Source organism: Ciona intestinalis, chromosome 12 (assembly GCF_000224145.3).
Source record: "Ciona intestinalis chromosome 12, KH, whole genome shotgun sequence".
In the NCBI taxonomy this organism is placed as follows: Eukaryota; Metazoa; Chordata; class Ascidiacea; order Phlebobranchia; family Cionidae; genus Ciona; species Ciona intestinalis.
The window spans coordinates 300997-328896 of record NC_020177.2 but is presented as its reverse complement, the minus strand read 5'-3'; the positions used below and the strand labels follow the sequence as shown (position 1 = coordinate 328896).

Below are 27900 nucleotides of genomic sequence, written 5' to 3'. Positions count from 1 at the left end.
AATAATTAAAGATGAATCATAATCCGTAAATACGGAATGGAATTTATTTACGGAAAGACACGCATGATTACGCAACAAGAGAGCGAGGTAGTAAAACAAACAACACAGCGAAAGTAATAAAGTGTATGACAGCAGTCGCAGTATGTATTTTTTGTTAATATTTGTTAGCACATATTTAATTTGCGATATATTTTTTAGATTCTCGGGACTACAGTTACTTAATTCTGTAAATAATCTCTGTTTACTAACAAAAGCTGGAGAAAAGAGAATAAAAGCATGTTCCATTTTACCCCATCTTGCCACGTTCTTTGTTATCGCATTCGCAGCAAAAAAAAAAAACGAAAATTGTTGTATGTTTTCCAAATAAAGTAGAAGCTGAGATGTGGAGTGGAAGACATATGTTGCAACGGGTAAAGTACCGGTAGTTTCTTCATCGTGAGATTGGTTTCGCTTCTATGTACCGACTGTTACGTCGTTAATTGGTCGTTGTTACGTCATAGTCAATGGCGTATTTGTTTCGAATACTATATGTAGACTACAATTAAAGTTTGCTACTCTAGCGTTATAATACTAGTGTCATCGTTTACAGATTCTGAAATAACAATAAGTATTTTTAATGACTGGTGTATCGAGTCTTGCATACCAGACTGGTTTGTGGGAAATGTAAAAACGTAGAACCAGTTTTATAATTTTATTACACCTCGAATGAAATACGTCTTCGATACGATGTGTACATACACTTCAAAAATCGTTTTACGCCTTATACGATTTGTGAATACAACAAGCGATGCTTTGCCCTTCATTAAACGCAAGCCATCAGTGAAGAATTTTGTGATGATCTCTGAGATGGGGAATTCCCTTACCTGCTGGTCGTGTGCAATATACATATAACTGAGGTGATGGGTTCGAACAATTATGAGGGGCGTAGTAAAAACTGGTTAAAACGATATTTAGTAATTCGAAACCGCAAATAGATAAGTCGCCAATTCATGGGAAAGATTAAACGGGTGGGTCTTAGGATTTAGAATCCGAACTTTTAATTAATGTTGGTACAAATTTATGAATTATTGGCTATAATTCAGGGCTTTTAATTTGCGGCTTTATTTTGTGGCTTTAAATTACTGGCTGAGTTTTCTCGTGAAAATGGTTGTCGGTTCTGATTGTGAATAATTTGAATGGAATGAGGTGAGATACAGCTGGAACATTAATAAGTTTACGCGCAACGTTGTTGGGTCAGTGTTGCAACTCACAGAGCTGTTCCACCTCTTTCCGCCTTCAATGATTCCTCTTCCCAATGTCGTCTGTTTTCCAAACAACCATCCAACATTGGTTGCAATTTGGTAGATACATCATTGAGAGCCTACAGAACAACAATATATTTGTATAACGAAGTTTAAATTATCTTTATATCAAAGGCTGATTTTTGACAAGTGATTTAGGGACGCATTTAAATATACGCTCTCAAATTCCCACGTATGTAAATTTTTAGGTTTTGTTTTTAATAGATTAAATTCGAGCAATGACCGTTAAGTATCTTGCCGATGAAAGCACACGTCTACAGTGGTAGCATTGAATCCGGTATCCTTCGGTTGCTACGCTATCTATAGCCATACCACGGTGATGGCCATATCGTGCGCTATTAATAATTGCCACGTTTTTACAATTATCTAGTTTTTTGATCCTATACGGAGATAAGTTTGTTACCGCCTTAAGACCACTAAGTTAGTTTGTCCGATACACTTGGCAACAACAGTCGAAATGTACTCCAGACAGGAAGCACAGAGTGTTAAACACACATCATATAAACCTCGTATAGTGGAAGACATATACTGTCAATGAACCCAATCTGCATCTTCGGCAACTTATGTTTCAGCTTTCTGTTCATCATATCCGGGGGTTCTTGATGCAGTTTACTTTTTTCTATGTCCCCTTGTTCGAAAAACTCCTCCGCGACCAATTGTGCGATCTGTTTTGAAATATAAATTTGTTTTAAAACTTTGTTTTGATATAAAATATATTACGAAAAAATTACAAGCTATATTTAAAATACCAACTGGAAAAATTAAAACTTTATTTAAAAGACGTATTATATAGTTCTTCCCAATCCTATGGTCCCCGATTGATTTGGTTGGTTCGTTGATATGTTTTCGTTTCAAACATTTCTTTACACTTGGTGTAAAATTTCAGTCGTTCGGGTTGGTGATTTAATCTTTTCGTCGCCAAAGCTTTTATATTAATTTATATTAAATATTAGAGAAACATAAATTAGGGATAAGAAGCACTGTGTTGCAGCACACACCAATTCAATTGTAATGCGTATAATTATGCTTATAGTTATGCTGTTAATATCATTGGTCGAATAAATAACACAAGCAAGGGCATGCGATTCAGCAAAAGTTGTAAAGTTAACAAAAAATGTAACACCAAACCAGAGGGGTATTCTCGTTCAACTAGATTTTGCTTTCTTTAGTCGCTCGACTAAAATTCCGTCGTTAAACTCTGATTGAATAATTTCTGTAATTAGTAATGCACGGAAATTTAGTCGGCCGATTAAAAATCGCGGAAACCGATAGTGATCGCGACCGACTAACTTTAGTCGGAAACGAGAATTGTATCTTAACTTCTAAATCTAAACTTTGTCATTTTCTTAAATTAGTTGGCTTTAAAATCACGGCTTTGAATCCACCAAGTTCAGAACATGCAGCATGCAAGGTGTAATCATGCGTTGTAAGTGTTGTGCTCGTGAGAATATTAATGTGATATTTTGCGAAAAATTATAGTTTTGTTGACAGGCGTTTTTAAACGAGTGATTGGAATAAATAAGCGAATTACAAACGTCGGTAATTTGGCGGTTAAGCTTATCGCAGGGTATCCCGATAATTTAAAGCCGCAAATTAATAGCCGCAAAATTTAATAGTAACGAAACATAAAGAATAAGAATTTGAGGTTAATTTTGTCGGCTAAAAACTTGCGGCTTTAAAATTTTGCTTTTAAAAGTGTGGCTTTTAAATTGACGTGGATTCAATCGCAGGCAGCAAATAGAGAATGAATAATCAACACTGGAACCGGTTGTACCTTGACTTCAATCGGCCACGGCTTTGTGATAGCCGACACGTCAGTCGCGGTCATTACCATGCCCCTGTGAGGCCAAGAAATAAGATGTGTTAGCTTCAAAATGTGTAGCACCACTCACCCCGGCCATGTGGGTATGTTCAGCAAAAATGCGTGCCAAAATAAAAAGTGAGCGGTGATGACGCAACAGTGGTATGTGTGACGTAACAGCTGTGAGAAATTTGCGGAATCGCAAAAACTGTGTGCGTAAAATCGTTGCGTGGGTGACATTTGCGAAAAATGCGTCTTTGATGTTTAAAACACTAAAACGAGCAAAATACATTGGTGTGAAAGTGTAAAGTGACTGATATGTTAATAGAGCGAGTGTGGAATTGCTATGATATGTTTTGATGCTTTTCTACCTCTTTTTGTACGTTCCAGGGCCGCGTGATGCCAGCTATATCACAACCAGTGATAACAAGACTCCTGCGTTCATAGGTAATTTGCGGGTAAACCTTGTGCCGATATGCCAACACTGCCCTACACCCAAAGTACCTACGGATCTTACCCATATATACGTACAGGATCTCACCCGTATAGGATAGAAATATAAGCGTGGTCCATTACAATTTAGGCCATTATTACACCAGCCTTGACGCCCATCAAATGTTACTACAAATAATGATCCACCAACTTCGACTACTTGTTTGTGTATTTCTATGTGACCTAATTAAATACTAAACAAAACCCGGCCTTTTAACTTTTTATTGTGGTCTGTTTGGTATTCAAACTTATATTACTGCTGTACTTAAAATCGGGACCGTTAGACAAGTAACCATTATTTAAGTATGTGATTACACCAGCTGGCAGACCTAAATGCACTACGCTTCGAAATAAAATGCAAAATAAATGAATATCAAAACTAACCTTAGAAGTTCTCTGTGTCCGTCGTTTCCCAACCAGTCGGCCGCCCCACTTTTCACCACGTTGAAAAATTCGTTCCGCTTTTTGAAGTAAATTGCAAGATCCGTGCTTAGTATAGCATGCTGTACCAGTTTGATGACGTGGGCGTACTCTGATGACGTCAGATGGGAAAGAATTTCACACCCTGTAAAAGGAATTTAAGTTATTGTAGGGTGGGGTAAGATGAGTCGTTCATTCTCTTTTCTTGTTTCACTTGGTAGTAAACTAAGAATATTTACAAAAATGTATAACCGTACCGCCGCTACTCTAAATGAGCGTCGTTGATTGTTAAAAAAATGTTCAGGAAATATGGGATTTAGGTGCCAACGGTATCCCATCTTACCCCATAGTAATATAACTCAATAGGAACTAAAGTAAGCGTGTAGGGAAAACTTAAGAAGTCACAACCTGGGTGTTGTATTTCATAAACATCGTGCCCGTTTACGAGTTACCAATCAAGCGACATATTGCGACTGTCGTTTTATTTGAAGGCCAAGTTGTGTAACCGATAAGTGACCACTTGGTTGGAGCACTCATCGTAATGAGTTTATTTTTAAGAACACAAAAACCAACAATGGGAGCATCGAGCTTCGAAACAAGTACCCTCTTACTACGGCTGTTTTTATCCATAAAGGTGTGTTTAGCACTTGCCAATTTGCTTTCGTTATACTGATAAGACGTTTAAACGTAAAATACATACGTGACAGCTATATTTTGTCCGCATTCCTAAATTTATCCAAACGTAAAAATAGAAACCAACAAATAACAAATCTGTAAAAAGGCCATTTTTACAGCGACACAAATAAGAAGCGAAAATATTACAACAACAAAGCTGTGACAACACGATTTGATGTAGGCATTCAAAATAATGAATTAATTTTCCAACAAAAGTCTAAGATATTTTGTGAACCAGTGTAGTAGGCAACCCAATAAAATGGCAACCCGGTGGTTGAGAAGCATTAACCGTATCATTCCTATAACACATTAGCAAATCAAAGCTAACTACACTCTTTCTGAACTTGAAATACGAAGCAGAACTAAACAAGCACACATGAATTTAAGGAATTTAAAACGACAATGTTTCGTAAGTCAGCGAATCTAAGCCAAATCCAAGACAAAAATTCGCATCAGAGTTCTTAATCATTGCAGAAACGAATACACAGCATTAAAATATCAACATAAACCTTTATACGTCATTTCCTCGCTCTTAAATCAAGCCACAAACCAAACTAATAAATAAACATCTGTAATTAAATTGTAGTTTATTAAGTGTTCAAATTCCTAGAGGTCATTAATTTTGTAAAGATTTATTCAAGGCAGGTTTCGTAGGTTTATAAAACTGCCTTTTTCTACTACAGTCTATACCGTTCATGCAGAGAAAAAGGCGTTTTAGCCGGAGGCGAATGTCAGGTGTACAAGTGGTTTGACAAGATACGAACGATCGCCGTTTCTCAAATACATTGATCTAGTTTCATCTCGAAGTTATGTTTTTAAATGATTAGTAAGTTCGATATGCAGTTTGTTATTCTGCAATGGGTAAGCACGTATTGCGACGATTGCGCATGCGCGGAAAGAGGGTCTATATAGGTTTATACAGGATAAGAAAAGCCATATTAGTCACAGTGCTATGTTGGGTGGCTGTTCTGTATTATCTTCATAGCAAAGCATTAAAACAATACATCTCAACGGAAAGCGAAGCGGTAAGGTTTTACCAATATATAATAACATAAGTAGCAAGAGAACAATGCTCTAATGAATAAGCACGTAATATAATTAACATAAGTTTAATGAACAATTTTACTGCCACGAGTGACTAAGCCCGATTAAAAACAAATCAGCAGTAACCAAGCAGGTTTTCGTATTTTTAAAATGTAGGAGTGGGTAGAATTCACCTTTTAATCACGTGGTAATTAGTTAATTTTTGTCTGGCATATATTACTGTGGGGTAAGATGGATAATTGTTAGCCCCTAAATCCCAAGCTCTTTATTTACCATTTAATCGTCGCATATAGCTACACTGAACACAAGTCCTATCTTACTCCACCCTTCTATATATTTAATATTCAAGTTAATGTAGATTCGTCGGATTGTGGAAAAGGAATTGTTGGTCAGTTGCGGAAACATAAGTTTCACGCTGAAGGAAAGATACTGCGGCAAGCGGTTTAAATGGATAATCAACAACTGGATGAACAATGTTTGTTTTGTTCGTTATGGAATCAACGAAAACGGTGAGGAAACACGATTACAGTACTGTGGGGTGAGACGGGATAACGTCAGCAAATAAATCCCATATTTTCTCATGGTGGTTTTAACAACTGACAACGCATTTTGGAGTCGCGGGGCTATGGGCATATAATTGTGCAAATTTTTATTGTTTACCACCAAATCGACGAGAAAAAAAGAAATAAAAAGTTCCAATTCTTGATGTCGCTATCCCACAGTAGTATATGTCTCATTATGCCAATATTAACAATACGAAAAATTCTTCTCAGAGACCTCATGTTCCATCTACAAATATCTCGTGTTCGTTGAACGCGTTTGTTCATATCCTGGCAACATGGACGAACTAATTCCTTCATTTAAAGAAATAACGTCGTCTCTACCACATGCGGAGTATACGACTGACTTTTTAATCCTTCAGAAAAAGTTAACGGAATGCGGGAAGGTGGGTTCAAACTATAGCGGTTGAATGTTTATTGCATATGTATTATGTTATCAGTCAACAGAACGCAAAGCTAAAATATAGCAAATACAAGATCTTATATTTTTTTTTACTTTAATGGAGGTCTTTTTGAAATTTTGTTGAGTATCTGTAAACTGTTTATTATTACGAAAATTAACCTAAAATTATATTTTCGTTAACCAATGGGGCTATATAGACATCGTGATTTTGCCACTACCTTTTACTGCGGGCCGAGTATAAAATGTTGGTGTAAGTGGACAGGGGCTGACAAGGTTATTAAACAGTGATTATTGTGTATTAGTTGAACATAAAATATTGAGTTTTAATTTTTCTAACGTTTAGGTTTGTGAGTGGATAAAAGGGCGCGTGGGTACGAATGAAAACGGCTGGATTTTTAACGCAAGAGACTTGTTGAAACGGCTTTTCTAATAACGAACACCTTACGAGCAGCAGTCACATATTTAGTTCGTTAAAGCTTCGAATTCTTTTACACATGGGTTTATTGACAAAGGAGTTTGGACTAAACTTCGGCGAAGCTGCATTAGCTGGAGGTCCCTTGGGTGAATTAGTTCAATGGTCTGACCTTATGTCATCTCTGCATGTAATGGGGCATGACGTTGCATTATCGTGGTCACCTGATAGACTGGCAGAAGTCATGCTTCCGCAAGGACACAATGAAGATACGTGTCGACCGGCCAGAGTCTTCGACATTGTGTTTACCGATATCATTGGACTGGAACAGGTAAAGCCCGCAAAGTGGTCACGAAAACGTGGAAAGTTTAATACAATCCCTTCGCTGTATTTCGAATGAATTTGAGTAAAAAAATGTTCGCCAATTTGTTTTAATCGTGCGAATGTGACTTGCGAATTTTAAAGTTCACAAATTTGTTTTAAATAATTAGTTTCAACCGACTGGGACGTTATTGTTGTAAAAAGGGTACGATTTTAAAATCGATAATTTGTATGCAGTTTTGACCTAAGCATGATTGAATAACTGTGTCATGTGGCTGCTAATTCCCATCATCTTCGCTATGATTAATGATTGTGATCTTCGTTATCGTGATTGAGGAGATAAACGGTTATGCTGTGTATTGAATGAATGAATGTAACTTGCTTTCCATGGCCGGAAAACGGCAGTTGTTAAACACGGGTGTTCTGGTTCATACACCTCGTGCTTGCTTACGAGTAACCCAGTTTACTTTGTGGGTGATCATATTATTAATAATATTTTTTCAGATAAGACAGCTACACGGGTCATTGTACCAATATAGATGCATCTTACGGGTGTTGGATGTATACGGGACAGACCCGCAGTTCAACCATCCGTTGTTTAACCCGGAGAAGCAAGGCACATGGGGAGGTATGGTGTATACATAGTAGAGTGGGGAAGATGGGACACTTTTTATTCCATTTCCTTGACCCATTTGGTAGTGAAGCATGTTATAAAACCATATCCTCACGGCTCCTATAGACCGTTGTTAATTGTTTAAAACACGATCAGGGTATTTGGATGTTATGTGTCGAAGGTACCCTGTCTTCCCACATCCTATACTCTACCTTATTTAACTTTACATAGTTAAGAAGCGACCGTTGTTATAACACGGGTGTTCTAATTTATGCACCTCGTGCCCACTTACAAGTCACCACGTATGTAACTTATTTATCCTCGCATGGCGGGGCAACAACAGTCGTTATAACACGGTGTTTTGAATCATGCACCTCGTGCCCACTTACGAGCTACCATAACTTTACTGATGGTTTTGATTTTTACATTTTTGAATACATGGCCGTCAATATGGACAATCCTATTAACTATAGGAAAAATTAGACGTATTACATTTTTGTTCACTTGTTAAAAACGTTGAGATGATATGTGTGAAAAATAATTGTTGTTTAGGCAAAGGATTAAACCCAGCTCAATTTTTCACTCACTTTCCGCATTCCACGGATAATTCCTTTCTCGGTTTCGTGGTTAACAATAAAATAACGAACTCTGATGACAAACAAGAGAGCAACAAGTAAGTGTTTTGATTTATGTTTAATTTGTGTTTTGGTTGTTTATTTGGGTTATTTTTCCATTTTCGCAATCGGTAATTTTAAAATTCAAAGCCGGAAATTTAAATCCAACAAAATAAAGCAGTTAAATATTATATGGATTAGTGAAGATAAGGCAGTGAATCGAATTAGAAGTTCTATAGAGGTCTATGGTCCGGCAGTGGAGTGTGGTTCCAATTTACCTCATTGTATGGATTGTGACTTTATGCACGTGATCCATTAAAACACATGATCATTAGAGTTAATTGTATATTGGGTTTAAAAGTCACGCTTTATCGATATTTGCTGCTTTTTATTTAAAGTATGTTTGAACGACTGTCGTTTTCCCTTTAATTCCCCTTTGTTTAAGTTAATATGAGTTAACATAGTAACATAAACTAAGAAATAAATACAAATTAGCATACTATCATATATCAAGCAGACGTAATTTCTAATTTTGATTTCCCCCAAATTTCAACAGGAAAATCGCTTTGCTGTACGGGAAACGGCCATCTGTGTTAAATGGGCGAAACAAGTTAAAATACATTGACTTGATTAACGAGCATTTTAATGAAACACACGCAACCATGTACGTTAACGTGATGAACAAAAAAGTAAGTTTCGTTTGTTGCAATTTTGAATTAGTTTATTTAATACTTAAAAAGCGAAATATTGGCAAAACCTGGCCGATCAAAATATTTCGGTCAGATTTTCGTATTATATAAAATTTGACTAAATACTACTGTTCCGGGACATCGGCGTGCTCAATTAGGAGTTTCCGTGTATTTCACTTTGTCAGTGATGACATTTTATTCGATTTATTTATTTGAGCGTAACATTTGTTCCGGTATAAAAATTTATTCTGGTATAAATTTAGTTTCGGTGTAATATTTGTTCCGGGTTCCTACTGCGCATGAACAACAATCGCAAAGTTGATGCTGCGCAAAATATGGGAATAGATATTATGCGCGATCTGTAAATCGGGAGCAGTTCAGTTTTACATTGCAAACATATACAGGGAATGGAAATGTACGAATCGATCCCAAGCTACGTAGTTAACCATCGGAACTTGGAACAAGTCGAATTCAGACGTTTGCTGCGGCAATCATGGGTGTACGTTGGGTTGGGCTTCCCCGTGGAAGGCCCAGCAGCTTTGGAAGCGATAGCTAGCGGGGTTGTGTATCTAAACCCTCAGTTTCGAGTTCCACGGCCGGTAGCGGATAAGAAACCAACCAAACGATTGCTCGCTTCGCAAAATCCTTACGCAGAAAACCGAATCGGTAGGTGGTTTAACTATAACGGTAACTTATTGTATGTTTTAAGACACAAATTTTCAGGATAAATTTAACAATAGGAACTATGGGTTTAACCTTGTATTGAAATTGTGGGATGATAAAAGCGAATGAAATAATTAGAGAATGAATATGTCCTATCTTACCTTCCCCCCGCTCACTTACGTTGGTTTATGGTTTTAACCCATGGAGCGCAATAGCAGACATATATATTTTGCATGTCCCGCAACGACTTGTGCGTTTTAAACTCTTTAATAAAGTGTGTGGGTGGTTTTTAAAGTTCGGATCGTGACGTGTTACAGTGTAATGACAGATCAGAGCTTTGCAAATGACGTTTAACAGGTGCGTTCAATCATTATGGGGGTAACACGACACTAAGCGAATAGAGACCAATTCGTCAGGATTATAAAACGCATGAGGCGTGAAAAGGCGTATATGTTTTTGCAGGTGAGCCCCACGTATATACAGTAGATATGCGCAACCTCACTCAAGTTGAAGACGTGTTGATCAAAATAAAGAACCGACCCCGGCCCAAACCGTTCGTGACACACGAGTTCACCTTCTTAGGTTTTTTAGAGGTATTATTACATTATTTCGGAACATTAAATTTTTTTATACAAGCATGTTTTTTTCTAATAACCCGACACAACTCAGCAAAGCAATTTAAAACCAAAATTCAAATTGAAAACATGAAACAGCAAAGTTAGTGGGGCTGAATGGGAGTGGTACCTATATTTTTGGTTTTAAATAAACATATTACTCTAAACCTACACACAATGCACCGTTTGCATTTTTTCTAGTTCAATTTGTTCATATTATTAGAGAATACACTCGTATTTGGAGCACCAGGACTTTTGTACCGACACCTGGCAAGAATCGATTATATCTGGAAATATTTGGAAGAAAAAAGTCCGACAGTGGCCTCCATTATCAGTTCTACAAGTATGCAACTTTATGTTAAGTTGATAATCATTTCTGAAGCATAACGTCGCACATTGATGGTAGTGTGTCTTGCTAGCCTAAAGGAGCCTGATTTGAAGCTTGTGCTGCTACCATTGGTCGTGTGTATGTTGGGTGTGGTGGAAAAATATCACCCACAAAGTTACATGCGGTAACTCGTAAGCGGGCATAAGGTGTAACAGAACATCTGTGTTAAAACTACTCAAGTTGCCCCGCGCAAACAAATAAGTTACATTCTTTCATATTTAAAAAAATATCTTCTAGGTTGAAATTTCTGACAAAGGGGAAAGTTGCACTTCTGCGTGTTCCCGGAAGAAAATGGTTTGCGAACGCTCGCTATTTAAGGAGATTAACAACGAAGAAACCTTCAATTCTATTTGGAAACACTGCGAAAATATTAAGCAAGTGTTTCCATTAAAGGAAGTTGAAAATTATAGACGAAAGTTGAACTATGGGAAACCTGAGGCGCCGTGTCATGCACCGAGCATGTCACCATCTATGTGTTACACGCAAACGGATTCCCTTTTGTTTTCATGCGCGTGTACACCGCCTACCGACACACAAAGAATATGTCCGTGTAGAAAGTATGATGATCAAATAGCACTGTGTGTTGGTTGTTATTAAGTTGATTTCTTCAGTAATTTTGTTGTTGAGTTAATACGTGAGTGTCGCTTTTGAATTTAAAATAACAAAATCTCCAATTAGTGCTGTCTATTTAATATGGACTAACTTGTAACCAGAGCATACTAGGTTCGAAGCTCAGCGCTGCTACTATTGTCAGCATATGTAGTAAGATCAGTGGAATGGTCAAAAACATTGTTTAAAAAAAACACAAAAAAAAACAAAAAGAAAAAGTATTCAGGTCCCAAAAATACAGCAACCCAGAAGTTTCAACTTTCAAATATTACTTCTAAACAGAGCATTTTCCACCAATCTGCTGTTGATAATATTATAACCAATTAATTTATACTAACCTTCACTTTGTAGCAGCATTAGACACTGGTTATAATGATGATGTTCCATGGTGGAAGTCGAATACAGTCTTGCCAATGGATGTTCTATTCTGGAAAACATGATTATCATTTCATATGTCATAGCATTGTTAAAGTCTTCACAGAATTGCAAACTAGGTAACACAAATGGGGCATGAGGCTTAGGAAATAAAACACCTATGTAAAAACAGACTTTTCAATCCCCTTGAATAAATTAGCTACATTTAATTATTCCAGAGTCCAATATAGAATTTAACACACTTTATTTGGTAAATACCATGTTTTGTACTTTTTTCAAATGTGGTCTATTTTAGCCACAGAGTAATACAAAAACATGTAGCAGAAATAATTGTAACAATAATTTCCATTAACAATTTTCCACTAATTTCCATTAACAAGCTGTTTGCCATTAAAGTTTGTCTTGGACAACATGTTGTTTATTTAGGGACAAAATTATCAACTAAGCTAGACCAGCTTGTGAGGCTCTCACAGTGAACCAGCGCATATATAAACTTATAAACCATGGTGGGATATAATGTACCATGCATGCAATGCCAGTATTTGTGCTTTTAATCTGCTAGTCCAAAGCCAGCGTTCAAAACCAATAACTCAATACTTTTCAAGCTCTGGTTTGGGACCCAAACAATGAGGTCCCACTTAATTTGATTAGGTCACTAACTATATTAGCTTAATAAGTTCTTTGAAAACTGCTTTAAAAATCAAACATTTTTATCATAGGTTTATATAAAGCCTATGATAAATGAGAATAAATTGAGAATACATTTTCTTTATTTTAAAAAATAGGAATTTTATACATAAGTAAATATAAAACGAAAAGTGGGTCACAACATTTTGCTGTAATTTTAGAAAAATGGGTCGTAAAGGTTGATCTCATTAAACTCATTTATTTTGCCGGCTTTGCTGGTTCTAGCCAAGTTAGCTAAATATTGAAGTTATTCTTACTTTGCTTGGAATGCATTGTTGGTTCCACGATGGTCAAGATCATGGGAGAGACAAGAAACCAATAAACTTAGTTTTTCATAATCAGAAAAAATGGATTCCAGTCCTCCAGTTTTGATCATACAGAAACATGACTGACAAACGTTAAAAGCGTGCCTCCAGTTGTGGTACGACACAGGTCTGTAATTACGCTTAACGCTTGCAACCCAACGGCAAAGAACCTGCAACATATTTTTAAAAATAACAATGAGTTAATTATTACATATATATATCTTGACATGGCAGTTGTAATTTATAACATGCGTGTTTTATTGTGCCCCATGCGTGGTGGCTTCATACACCGCAAGTCTGCTTTCGAGTTAATTCTGCGATGCCTTTATCTTATATATAACATATATATTAGTTGTAGTAAGCTAATGCTGTATTATATACTTAACAGCAATCACTAACAGCTTGTACAAATCCCTTCAATGCCAAATGTTTGTACATTTCTAGAATTTTTAACAGGCAACATTCAATATGAACTCAAACAACTATTACCTCATGGTTAATCCTGAACTTTTCCACAAGATTTAAATCAATGAACATTCTAACAGCAGCTCTAAGTGTATCGTGGTCATCAAGACGCGAATCATCAAAATCGTAAGTCAAAATACCAAGTGATTTTGCTGATGGAATGTCATTTAACTAAATTTACAAAAAAAATAGTGAAATATGTGACTTGTTATTGTTTATGATGTGTAAACTCACAGTAAGCAGTGAGGTCTCATAGGGTGAAGCTACAGCGTGGTACGAGAGAACCTGAAATAATAACAATTTGAAACTTTTGGAAACAATCCCAAAATATAGGCTAAAATTCACAATATTTATAATCACAAGTTTAAGGCCCTGAAAAAGAGAAAAAACTTGAAAAAAAATGTCTGAACTTTTAACAAATATCTCCTTGATCTAGACCTTAACCATATAGTTTATAACCAAACCCTAGTTATCTTCCTAATTTGAATTTTAGCTTGAAATTTGTGAAACATTAGATTACTAACTTCAAGTATAACATGTTGTTTGGCAGCAAGTCTGGCTGTCTCTTCATACATTCGTGTGTTGGAAATCCCAAGACCACAGAATATTGTGAAAGCTTCTAAAATCTGCTCATCACTCTTAGTGAAGCAGGGACCAACCCTGTGGTGTTTGTTAATGAGCTGGATTACACCTGTCAGTGTGAAAATAAAAAGTTTCAATACATGTCTGGTATTCAAGCTTAAAGATAAAGATGACACAGAGCATAAAAGCTTTTTGTAGCTGCCATGAGAAGTGCGTATTCTTGGGCAAAACACTTAGCGGTAATTTATTTAATCCAGCGGTTGCACCAATTGACACTTAAACAAAAGTTAATCTACTTTGTAACTTGTATGTCAATATGAGGTGTATGAGCTACCGCACATGGTATGTAATGGGACACCTGTGTTATAACCAATGAGTTGCTCCACCACACCAGGGTAAACAAGTGATATTGATAAATTACCGAATATTTTACCTATAACTTGTCTCATACTGTCCCTGATAGGAATGCAAAGTAGTGACCGCGTGGTGAACCCAAGCTGTGCATCTTCCTGTGGAAATAATGATTACTGGTTTAATTAAACTGGTGTAACCCCTGAAACTCACTGTGGTATTTTTGCCACCTTATAGAATTCCATATAGTTACTTACAATAAAGTCAATCTTTCACCACAGATTTCACAAGCCAAACTTTGTCATTTAAAAGTGATTTTAGAAAATCTTGTGATGGTAACAGTTTAGAAAAATGACAAAAATTTAGTTTTTCACAAATACAAGATTTGTGCCAAAATTGGATAAGTTAAGTTTGGTTATAGATGCTTACCAAGAATTCAAATCGTTTGTCGTTCGCTGCATTTTCAATGTTTACTATCTAAGAAAAAGAAAAACAGTTTGTATTAAGTAAATACTTTGTAAACGAAAAAACTTTTTAAACAATCGTTCGAAAATAATGCCTTCCGCCCAAAAAAACTTGATAAAGTGAAAGTAAATGTAGGGCAGAAAGTTTCATATGTTAAGTTTGTTTATCCATTATACACTACTTAACCATCAAGAATTATGTGTGCCCAAGTATATCCAAGCTGGAAGCTCAGTTTGCCAGAAATAAACACGAGCAAACCTGATAAACCATTAGTGTCTCAGCAAACAGCCGTCCAGGGCAATTATTTTTCGAGTATTGGTCTTAATACCCTCAGTTAATGTTTAACAATCCAAGGAATTAAAGTAACTTGGTTAATAATATACTGAACCATATAGTTACATTAGAAAGCAGCTTTTTAATTAGCAAAGATGACACCAAGTTGATGTTAACTAAATTCAGGATCAGACAACATACCAAACTCTACAGGATTTAGTTTTTTAAAATAGATATCATTTTAAAGTTAAAAATTTAAATGAATTCAAAGCCAACAGTTCCCCCTATAACCCTTTTATTTAGATAAACCTTGTTTTGTTGGCTCTTAATATAAGATGGCTTTAAATTGTTTAACAAGTCAAAATTAAACTGTCAAGATAAGTTAAAATATCTTGATTATTTGCTGCACGTTCTTAATAAACCCGGTCGAAATAAAATCACAACTGACTTGTCCCGTTTGTCGAACGAATGAGGTAATAGCAATGTTGAACGGGACTTTGCGCCGCTCTGAAGCTTCTTTGCTAAGATTTATTCCAGAAATTAAAGTTGACTCATCCACGTGCTCAAACGTGTGCTCGAAAACATCTAGAAACAAGCCATAAATTTATTTACTTTTTGATGCAAATAATATGTTTTGTTAAAAAATTAAGATCAAAGTATGACAAGTAGGAGTTAAATGAAGCAAAGTTTATCTAAATTATTTATTTAAAACATTCAATGAAATGAATACGTTGGATTTTCATGACTCGAATTGATTGAACCTGTATTAGGTAAACATTATGTTGTGTTTGTTTGTTTGAGGCATGTCATGATATAATGGATAGTGAAGTAAATATAATACTTTCTATAGCTTCTCATCCAATTGGGAAGATACAATAAAAATTCTGGATGGAATAAGTGGTGATATAATATGTTTTTAACTATAAGGTGTTTCAACAACTGTCATTTTGTCACTATATTCTGTCTTTTCAATTAAAATATTTCTAAATCTTCACTATCGTAATTAAAGAGACAAATAAAAGATATTATCATCATATTATTATTACATCTCTCTGCTTTATCAAGAGCTACTAGATAACATTAGGTCGAACACTAAAAACCTCATTATTTACTTTCTGGTTGAGATGGGTTAGCAAGCAGTACAGAAGCACGTTCACAACACAATAGAGAAATGGTATGAGTTAGTATTGTGTCCATCACTGTATGTAACGAACTTTGTTCTTCAAATAACACTCGAGCAAGATCAAGAAGGATCTAAATGAAAAGATTCACAGAAATTATTTCTTTGGTTTTCAAACTTTTTAATGTCAGGAAAAGCCTAGAATTTTTTCATGTTTTGCAGCTTTTTTAGAACTATTTATTTTAATATCTTTTTTTTTCGTCATAAATTCGTTTTATGATATATCTTGATTCATTTAATGGCATAAAGTTATCTAAAACCTGGAAATAGATATGTTTGCATTTTTTTTTTAATTCTTTAAATGTATTCATTTTAAAAACTTTGTTTTTTTCACAACTTTTTTATAAAGTTTTATGATATGCCTTAGTTCATTTCATGGCATACAATTCAGTGGTGACAAAACCTTATTGGCTTTCGCATATTGCTTGAAAGTATTTTGATTTATACAACCAAATAACACAGCTGTTATACATTAATACATATGTTTTATGAGTGTAACTTGTTGCGCAATACATGATTTATTGTAAAACTAATATTTCATGTCATGCTGCATATATTTGTTTCAAACTTCACAAAGTTAATTGCTTTATGCAGACCACATGTGCTTCAACTTACAGATGCCACACAAGAACTCGTATAAAAACCTGTATTCCAAAAGCACTATTTACGTTTAAGAAAAAATGTTTAATCATATTTTATACGACAGTCTGTTATCTCTATATAAACCTTAATAGTAAACATACTCCCAACAGGTTTCATAATTTTACCTCATTTCTTCTATTTTCGAGTTGAATTTTTTCGAAAATTTGCGCATTATGAATTGCAACTCCACAAAATCCAAGATAAGAAGCGAAAATCTTCTCATCTTTGGTGGTGAACGCCCCTTCTATTTTGTTGATAACCTGAGCCACTCCAACAATCTGTTTCAAACAACTGGTTGAATGATCTATTTGAACAACACTGGAATAAACTAACTTTATCCAAAGTGGTATTTAATAATGTTTCTGTTGATAACCCAGGCTTTATCTTTTGGAAAACCAAAGGGAAGTTTAAACTATATGGGTAACCCAAGTTACGACCTTTAATTGGTGCGTTATTCCAATTAACTTGTTACTATGTGTCCCTAGATTATTCACATAGGGCATTATAATGGATTCCATGGCATACATGCATATCTATGTTAATATACTCAAACATATAGGATAAGTTTTTCTGCCCACTTTCCATAAGTACCAGTATTCCAACTTACTCTTTTATCTCCATCCCGAATGGGCATGCATAAAATACTTCGTGTACGATATCCTGTCTTCTTATCTACACTCTGGTTGAAACGACTGTCCTGTAAAACACAATCTCACGGTGAATCAATATTTGTGAGAATAACACAAACAAACTGAAGTAACCTTGCTGTATATGTCCTTGAGCATATAGACTATATTGAACATTGTCCCCATAAAACCATAATCATCAAATGTTTGTTATAACTTATGTTTACACCACACACATTGTGATAGCTTTTGGATATGGACAGTGGGCATGTGATAACACCAGCTGATAACATTATAATAGTTTTATTAAGTTTTAATAAATGAACAAATATGTTGCTACGCGTCCTTTATGTGAACCAGTAGTTTTTGATCATTAGTTATTTATTCTTGCATAACAAGAAAAAAAACTTAAAGTTATAACATGGGTGTTTTATTGCACAACATATGCAATGGTTTCATAAACCTTGTGCAAGTTGAGTGTATAACTTTTGATTTATTGATTTTTCATAGTTTTAAAATCCCATTAGTGGCAACTGAGTTCCAGATGAAACTGTTTAATGTCTGAGTAAGTTTACGTACAACTACGATGGTGGCAGCTGCAAGCATAGAATTCTGCATCTTCCAATACATTTACTTTATGATAGTTTAAGGGTCTACTTTTTACCTACGGGGTTCTTATATTTTTTTAGCACACCCCCCATTGAATATCCCAATGAAACTCCCAACTCCCCCCCTTTTTGTTAAATTATCTGCTGTTTTTCGTGCCCCCCTGCCAAGTCTTGCACGACCAGTTTAAGAACCACTGGTTTAACTAAAAGTGTATTTTACTGCATATGTACAAATACAAACGTTTGTACATAGAGTTAGATGAGTCATAAGTTAAGATATATGACAAAGTTTTTACCTTATAAGCATCTGGGATGTTTAGTGCTGTTCCAGTTAAAGCCACCATACCAGCAATACCTTGCCCAAGTTTCATCTTAATTTCATTTTTCACAACAACGTTATCTTCTAATGTAGATTCCTGTACATATAATACTGTGGGGTAAGATGGGATTTCGTTACCACATAATATCCCATATTTCCTAATCGTGTTGGTAGCAATTAACAAAGCCTGTATAGATTTAATTAGATTTTAAAAAGCGTTTTAATTAAATTCACGACTAACAGAGTTTAAAATTTAAGTTGTTGGCGCGCATGTCTGTCGTTGAAGAATGCAGGGGTTCGACCCTGCTATTGTGGGCGTAAGTGTCCGTGGGCAATACAATACAATTATCTTAAAATAATCACCCACAAAGTTACATATCTGGCAACTCGTAACCGGGCACTTTTTTTCTACTTATCTCTTCGAAAACAGTAACAAAGATCATATTAATTATTACACCGAAGGGAAGGGAATTAGCAACAAAACGACAATCCTTATGCACAACCGGTGTTATGACGGCTGTGGTTGCCCGCAATGCCAGGATAAATAACACACCCATACACGACAATGGTAATTTTACATCGAGTCTATACTCAACCATTTTGTGCTGTGCGTCTTTAAAAGAGCGTACACAAATTATGACAAATAAAAATCGATGTTTTTTATGACCACAAGAATGTAAGTTAATATATAATACGCGATACAATAAATACGTGTTACTTTCGTATCGAAATCTAATGCGTTCAATTTGAGAAATGTTGTAACAGTCAAAGTTAATTGGATTAATCTAAACCAAGTATTCCGATCAAATGGGTTTTAGAATCAATTAGTGAGCTATAAAAGACTGCAGTCCAGTCCAATTTATTCATTTAAAGGTTTCGCCGTGACACGGTTTTGTACGCCAGTCTCGGGGGGATTTCTATGGGCTGAAGAAACGGATCAATTTTATCGATTAGGCAACTGGCTAGCAGGACCTCGCTTACAAAGTATAAAATCAAAGCAATTAAGTTTCAGCGACTCTAATTTGGAAAAAAAGGGTTTGACATTTTACATGCTGCATGCCCAAGAACTTTTAAAGTTTCGCGTGTTTTAACGACTGTCGTTTTGCGACTATTTCCTTCCTTTCGCTGTATTAAATCTAGATTTCATTGCCGTTTTCGAAGAGATAAATAACAATCAAGGTTGTTTCGTTGCGTAAATCAAATCTACACTTTACCTTGCTCACGTTGAAGAGTCGGCTGACCAGGAATTTTTCGCCATCTCGTTCCCGCATCAAAAACAATGAGCACCGATCCGCATCGAGTAGAATGCTAACATTCTGCGAAGCAAACAACCAAATCAATTTCATATATAAGATAAATAAGGTTTAAGTTTAAGACTACTTAGATATTCAACCTATTTTAATTGATTAATTCTATAAGAGGAAAAATGGAACATGTTTTTATTCTTTTTTTGTCGTTGCATTGGTAGTAAAAAAGGACAACTAAAAAATTATGCAACCGTAGCTGCGCGACTCTAAAAGAGGGTTGTTAATTGTTTAAAACATATTTGGGAAATATGGCACAACATGTGCAAAAGGTATCCCGTTTTTCCCCACAATACTATAACCTAATTAAGGTTTATTTTAAGCATAGACAGACATGCATTGTTAAACCGTTTGTGCCGTGTGCACACATGTTCCAGGTAAACCAACATTTTATTAATTAGTGTATTTTATGTGTATTTTACTGTAAGCTTTTAGGTGACGGCCATGCTTTTTACCCAATCTTACATTTCGGTCAATATGCTATAGTAGAGTGGGGGAAGATGGGACATCGTTTCATTCTATTTTCTCGTCACATTTAGGTAGTAAACAATTGTTCTTTGAATTCAGAGAATTATAAACCCGTATCCTCATGACCATTGCTAATTGTTTAAAACACGTTCAGGTTGTTTGAATATTATGTGCTAAAGGTGTCCCGTCTTCCCCACAGGACTACATGTTAAAAAAACTTTCGTTTTCTCGTTAATTCGTTGTTTTATTTAATTGTATTTTTCTTCACATTCTTCCAAAATGTAAATAAATATAGTAGGTATAAAAGTTTGATGGTTAAAAAATGAAATCCTAAGAATAGATTGAAACCGTAATCTTGAAAGATAAAACCGGCTATTTCTGACGTCACTAGGTGTAATAGATCACTCGATTTGACATTTGGAAGTGTCGAGTTTTAAATGAAATGACACCTATGCCAACCTAATCCGTGGGTCTGGTAGGTGCGGACCTGCTCGTTTTAGTATCATATTCCCCATGTTTTACAAGACTTGACTGTGACGGTTGTAACGGCAGGTCCTCAAATAATGAGGTACGTGCCGTGTGCAAACCTGGGATATATTCATGGCTGGCAATAAAGTTTTACTAACGGTACATCCGTCAAGTTCTAATGACGTAGGTCTTGACAGTACAAGCTGTTGTAAAATGTATCATAAAACAATTTATTGAAAGATAATAAACGTGTGAACGTTTAGACTACGTCAAGAAACGCTCATAAAATTACAGATTGGGAGTCGCGAATTTTATTAAAGCGATTTTTAACATTGAGAGTTAGCCTGAAATATAGGATTTGGCAATTTGGGGAAAGAATTTTAGTCTTTTTTAATTGAATTTTATACGTTTGATTGGGCGCCACCGAATATCGACAAAAATATATATCGTATATAAAACAGCAAAACAAAACGAGTATATAATACTGTGGGCCAAATGGGACACCGTTAGCACCTGAATCCCATGTTTCCTCATTTGTTTTAAACAATTAACAAGCATCTTTTAAAATTGCCGAGCTATGGTTGCATAATTCTAAAACATTTTAATACGAGGAAATAAAATAAAAATGTCCCAACTTACCCCACCTTACTCTATGTTACAGAAAACAAACTTATTTGTGCTTACTTGTAATATTCTGTGACTGACTGACGTCACATCCAGGTCACTTGCAATGTCAATCACGAGATCCATGATCATATCACGTTCATCTATCACGGGCGGATCATCTGCATTCACATGATCGTTGTCTAATTCAAGGTCAGCCTTCTGGATTTGGTGGTAATGAGAAATCCGACGAGTTTTGAAATTTTTCATGTGTTTATTAGTTTGACGATTCTGCAAAAATGAGTTTTATGATAAACAAAAATATCGACGCGTTTTTATTGCTTCTTTCGCAGAGACTGGCGGAGACAATTTAAACGAAATATAAGATTCTCTTTTATAGAACACATTTCGTTAAACTCGAGTTTTATGTTTTACATTTCGTATACCCCTTGATCTTATAAATGTTATTCGCACATAATGCTAAGACGTGCGTCATAATCGAGAATAACACAGTAGATTGACTAAAAGTTGTTCACCAATTTTTATATTAATAACACGCTTACCGGAACAGTAATCCGTCTCGCCAACGAAGGCGAAGCGACGTTTTCTGGCGTGTAGAATGAAGGGGAACCCATCTCGTTTGTTGATACCATGGGTTTCAGTGGTAGGTGGCCGGGGTTGATTTCTTCGTGACTTATTTTACGGATTGGAGTTTTCCGGCCAGGTGAATCGGAAGACACACTCGAAGGTCGCTTGATTGGATCGCTATCTGTGTGAAAATAAATAATTCTATGAATGTAACTAAGTGGTTATAACACGTGTGTTCTATTTAATACACGTGTGTCCTCGTGCCCGCATATATAAGAGTCACCATGTATAATGTAATTGTGTAGCAGTGTACGTAATCATTTTTTTATTATTATTAATGTATTATAGCGAACAGTTTAAACAACCCATAAGGAAACCCTGAATTAAAGCAATTGCCGATATGGCCACAATATAGCAGCGTAGAGCTTCGAAGCTATAACCTATTGGTCAAAGGCATATGTAACCACTTCGCCACGAAAACGTTGTTGAATTATTTCCAAGTTAAACAAAATTGTAGTTACCAGTTTTGGAGGAAAGTCTCTCGGTTGATGGTAAGTTTCTGTCGGATCCAGCAATACGAATAACTCTGTCAGCCAACCACGTGTTCACCATTGTCTGTGTCGCCTTCCGAATGAAATAATCGAAAGCAAAGTCTGCATGGTCGTCCAGCCACGCCTCTAAGTATATAGTAGGGTGGGGTGAGATGGCGTTGGGACATAGTATCCTATTTTTTTAAATCCAACAACGATATTTTTTAAGCCTTTAAAATACAATAAAGTATTTCTTTAAATGTAAATAATAGTATTTAAACACTACGACATCTAATTTATGAAATAACGTGCAAATAAAATGTTTACTGCGCATTAAAATGGCAATTCAAAATGGCGGCATCGATGATTGCACATGCTAAACAGTCTGTGCAAACATTAAAAGAAACCCCAAAACCAAACCAGTGAATTATGTTTAAAAGCGCCATATACCCTGATAATGGTCAATGCCTTCCTAACCTTATATATTTGATTGAAACATTTTCTTTGTGTTTCCCTCTGATACCCGCTGTATATTTTGTTTATTAAAAATACGAATTTAGTGTTGTCTTTATAGCTTTGAAGGTACGCGTGAAGTGTTGAGTTGCCGCATATGTATGTGTGGGGTCTGTTAACCATGCGCCATAATAGCAATAAACATGTATGTTATAGCAGTGAAAAGTCTGCATTTTGATTTGAAGTTTAACTTCGGGGTTTACTTTAGGACAGAGTTATATAGCATGAAGTCTATTTTTATAATTGAACATTTAGTTTCCAGCTCGTCTGGCAATGGTTTATTGATTCCTTTTGCAAAGTTAACTTAATATCGACCACAGGAAATTGAACGAACGCTAGAAGTAATCTCACGGTTGAATAAAAACGGTTCCGCAGCTGAACCGTCGTGATAAAAGGGTATATAGTAGTGCGGGGAAAGATGGATACCTTTATAGCACATATGTCTCATATTTCCTAATCGTGTTTTTAACAATCAACAACGCTCTTTAGAGTCGTGCGAATACGGTTGAATATTTCTTTGAATATTCTTTGTTTACTGCCAAATCGTACGAGAAATAAAATAAAAACATAACCCATCTTACCCCAACCTAATACGTTAATAGATTTCGTTTGCTCTAAACTGTATCACTTACCAATATGCTCCTGCTGTAACTGCGTTTCCATGGCAGGTTTACAACTTTATTTTTTACTACAGAAAACTTGGCGTAGCATTCATTAGCTACGTTTTGGTCCGATTCGCCTCGGTGCTTTGATTTGGGGGTTCAACAAAATAACTTTACAAAGTTTTCACACAGGTTTATAATGAATTAAACCTTTCAGATGATGCCTAAAGAGAAAACTACGCTATCTGTAACTTAAGATAGAAAAGCTTTAAAAATGACCCTAAATGTAAAACCGATACATTTGACCTGACAGTCCGTTACACACGAATGGACATGACATGATAGTAGCGCGTATTGACAACTCTTGCTTTAAAAAAGACACAAAAATGCATAACCAAGAAACCTAATTCCTGAAAACAAAAACTGAATTCTGGCACGCTAAAATCTTAGCTTATTTTGCAAGGTTTTACAATTTGTACAAGCGGACCTATGTAAAACCAGTAGTAGTAGCAAATGTTCGCCTGAGAACCCACGTCGCGGAACGCTGTAGATAAGATTTTAACCACTTAGAACAAAACGTCCGCGCGCCACCCACCGCCAAATATTGGCTGAGCAATCGTTGTATCTCAATCTTCGTTTGCAAACAGCAAACACGTAATGTTTGGAATACTTCATGCTTGTGCAATTATGCTCATAGCAAAGCCATTTTGAATGAACCGATCAGTAATCTGTAATTACGGAAAAACTACTCCTTCGAACGACGATTACGCCATTTTAGAGCGAACAGCCGAATTGTGACGTCATAATATGACTTGATGACGTAGGTTCTAAATTAGCACTCGACGCTCGCTAGAGTCTTCAATTAAAACATATAAGCTCGTCTTGCAGTTGTTTAGCGATTAGGATGGCAATTAAACGTTGTACAAACGATTTTCTCATTTATCATGTTCGTATATAAGCATATTTGAAAAGAGTGGTACAGTATGTAAGTGGAAAGTTGCGTCCCACAGAAACCACTATGTAGGATAAAGTTACCTAACTAACATGCTGTATACAATCACAATATACTGCGCAAATTAGAGAATAAAAACATGTCCCATCTTGCCCCGCCCTACAGGAACAAACGGGTTTTAACCACTGTCGTTGTAACGTAAAGTTTATGTTTCTTTGTTGTTTTAAAATAATATTTTCTTTAAAACATATAAATAAATAAATTGATGTCGTCTTGCACATCATGCCACATTTAATCAAACAATAATTAATCCAATCAAGAAACTGCCCTGCAACTAATCTTGAACTGAATCAAAACCAAACACTGAGAACTGGCGTATGTTGAAGCCCACTCTGTATAGCTAGTACTTAAAGACTGTATAGAACGTATACCACCTATATGCTGGTGTACAGAGCTTCATTTACGTCATCGTAGCTTCATGCTGGGAGTGCTTGTGTGCTTAGTAACTCGGGTCTAATTATTAATCTCAAAATAAATACCTTCCACAGATAGTGAGGCTTCGCAAGGGTTTATGAGAGAGAAATTTGTAATATTAATTACGTATACCAATCCACAATGTATTCCATATTAACCCCGCGTTATAATGTAATATTAAAACACAAATATGCTCATATTTAAACTACAATTTATGTTTCTTGCTCATAAACCGCCCTAGATAATTTAACCGCATTGAAGATAATGAAATGAGCACCAGTCATATGTCTTAATACAGCCTCTTGTCGTGCTAATAATTTTTTCCCGACATATATTAAAACCAGCTAAATTTGACTGACAAGTATAGCAACGACTCCACACAGCCAAGTGTATTGGCTCCAAAGTAAATATTGTAAGTCAGCCGCTGAAGCCACCAGTAAACAGACCCAGATAACCAGATGCTTCGTCGCCTTTTTTAGAAACACTAATTCTATTATTCCAAATATCACCACCGTTTGAATGCAGCGCTGCCTCAAACAAAACAAGGCAATGGGTAGCGCCAACAATTACCCAACGTTTCTTGCAACATAATATTGATAAACTACTGGTCAGCTATCTAAGTAAATACAACTCTCTTTTGACTAATGCAGGGAACGTTGGCCAAACCACCAACTGCGATACTGAATTGCAATTTACGTGAGAACTAGTCCACGGACGATCAAAGCATATTTGCAAAGGTGTAAATCTCTTTCACACTCTTAAACCAGCGGCCTCTTAAACGTTGACTGCAAAGCATATAAGCGTGAAAATAGGCATACGAATGTTTAAGACTTGTTTTAAACATAAAGCTTATGATACAATACTATACTACACAGTATAAACGTATACACTACAGTGCATAACTCACAGGGTTAACAAGAACTCCTTGCCATAGCGAACTGTGTTGACAGATATAATCCTTACTATATAGTACATTATGTTGCTATGTTTCATACGGTACAGAAGTCCAAACAACTCGCATGACTAACAGCAACGGTCGTAACGGAAATTGCTTGATTAGGTTCTTTAAATCAATTCTACACGAGACGCACGGAGCAACCAACAAATCAATATCACTAAACGTGGTCTGTTTAGGAATATAAATTCCTGAGCTTCCATAAGGCGTACCGCTGCCATACATACAAGTATATCTAGCATATAAGATTGAAACTAAGCTGCTCTTGAAAATATGTAAAGTAAACCCAATCGTTTAATTTTAATGGATGAAGAGTTTAAAGCTGTTTCAACCAATACAAGAAATACTTGGTTTAACTTTACTTCAGTTGCGTTAAGCTACGATTCACATTTTAAAGCAATCTATGCACTACCGCGTGAATGTACTGTTTTGACTGAAGCCATACCAAGTTCTAATAAGCAAGACAGCAATTTCTAAATGCTGCTGCGGACGCGCGCCTGATTAAATCGATACACCAAACAAAAGGAAATATTGAACCACGGGTTACGGCCGTCAAGGGTGCTTTTGTCTTTTATTGGGTCCCTGGGATGCTACGCGAATTAAAAAGGCATTTTTTAAGAATCACATTTTAATTGCGGACATTGAAAATATATATTTAAGTATACATTTTTATTGAACGCATATACACGTTTAATAAGTTGCAAATGAAAATTATAATAACGTTATGGAATAAACCGCGTACTTCAGCAAGAGCGCTACTTTTATGTAAGTACTATAAGGGATGATAAATACCGCAAGCGCCTAAAAGAGAAGAAAGCATGTCCCATCTTACCCCACCATGCTATTATACATCATAATAAACAAACGAAACAGGGCAGTTTGGTCTATACGTATGAAGTATATATGGGTAAACGTTTTATTACTTTACTTTGCGCACTGTCTGTGACTTTGCGCACTGTAAGTTATACACCTTTCGTCACACAGAATTGAAGCCTTGATTGTTGTTGCCTTGCCCAAGGACGCGCCACACCAATAATGCACTGGAGCAACAAAATAACATAACATCATTGTTTATTTAATTTATTCTTTCAATAACTGTAGCAAATATCGCCTTGTTTAAAAAACCTGAATCAACAGCAAAACGACGGTTGTTAAACATGCTATGGATAAAAGATGTGGGAAAATCGTTGGTTAAAAACATGACTGTTACTTTGGCTAAACGCAGTATTTAGTGAAGTCACATTGAGTTGGTAAAATTACTTGGCATTTAAGATTGCTATGTTGATACTTTGTTGATTGCTCTCTACCACCACTAACGGTGCTAGAGGTAAATTAATCAAGGATATTTTATTGCCCCTCTTAACACCAACAAGGTATATTTTCTTCAGCGAGATTACACAACATTAAATTACCGACAAGATATATTTTACAAGAATGTTTGTTTTGGTTTTGTTTTTCATCTCAGTCTTCTTTGAACCGACTCCCCATTGCACAGGTGGTGTCTTTGACGCACACATCTGTATCCTGATTAGAACTTAACTTTTGTGTATTTAAATGATACATTACGTTGCCAAGATCACAGTAAAAAAGATCAGAATTATAAAGAAAATTAAAAATAGGGCAGTAACTTTTAAACCACCGTCGTTATAACACTTGTGTTTATCGAATAGATGTTATAACAGGTACAACATATATTCGATAAAGGCGTGACCGGTACACCCAAAGGCGAAATAACAAATCAATCAAATTAAAATTCTACTGGGATAAATAGTTTTCGTAAATTTGAAATTAAGTTTTCTTCACTTTTTATGCCGTTAAAATAGATAAAAAAGTTTTACCGAAACAGTCACCTTATATGTTAACAAACAAAATAATTCTGCTGAAATATTTGTTTCGATTTTTTACGAATGGGATATATTGTCCCTGTCCACTCTTGTCCAGTGAAT

At 35.7% G+C, this 27900-nt stretch overlaps 2 protein-coding genes across 4 annotated transcripts; one reads left to right on the top strand and one right to left on the bottom strand.

The window, feature by feature from the left end:
- Window positions 1-676: 676 nt before the first annotated feature.
- LOC100176288 (dual 3',5'-cyclic-AMP and -GMP phosphodiesterase 11-like) lies at window positions 677-23826 on the bottom strand. Of its 3 annotated transcripts, none has more exons than XM_026837184.1 (21): window positions 23604-23826; window positions 22450-22605; window positions 21904-22109; window positions 21422-21631; window positions 19712-19813; window positions 18475-18594; window positions 17552-17641; window positions 17070-17222; window positions 16235-16376; window positions 15571-15707; window positions 14814-14861; window positions 14467-14542; window positions 13976-14142; window positions 13686-13736; window positions 13476-13622; window positions 12939-13156; window positions 11958-12046; window positions 3979-4159; window positions 3474-3537; window positions 1808-1966; window positions 677-1360 (listed from the first exon to the last, which is right to left on the bottom strand). In XM_026837184.1, the coding sequence occupies exons 1-21, from the start codon at window positions 23632-23634 to the stop codon at window positions 1247-1249; spliced, it is 2661 nt and encodes an 886-aa protein (XP_026692985.1). In that variant the 5' UTR covers window positions 23635-23826; the 3' UTR covers window positions 677-1246. The 3 variants fall into 3 exon arrangements, 2 of the variants coding, with proteins under 2 accessions (XP_026692985.1, XP_018669817.1); XM_018814272.2 differs by lacking the exon at window positions 3474-3537 and adding an exon at window positions 3076-3139; XR_001974970.2 differs by lacking the exon at window positions 3474-3537.
- On the top strand, window positions 5449-11692 carry LOC108949978 (alpha-1,6-mannosylglycoprotein 6-beta-N-acetylglucosaminyltransferase A-like). Its single transcript, XM_018814282.2, has 11 exons — window positions 5449-5714; window positions 6092-6242; window positions 6507-6679; window positions 7040-7439; window positions 7934-8057; window positions 8595-8715; window positions 9213-9345; window positions 9750-10011; window positions 10471-10601; window positions 10846-10965; window positions 11248-11692. Exons 4-11 carry the CDS (start codon window positions 7191-7193, stop codon window positions 11605-11607), a joined length of 1500 nt encoding a protein of 499 aa, XP_018669827.1. The 5' UTR covers window positions 5449-5714; window positions 6092-6242; window positions 6507-6679; window positions 7040-7190; the 3' UTR covers window positions 11608-11692.
- Window positions 23827-27900: the final 4074 nt, after the last annotated feature.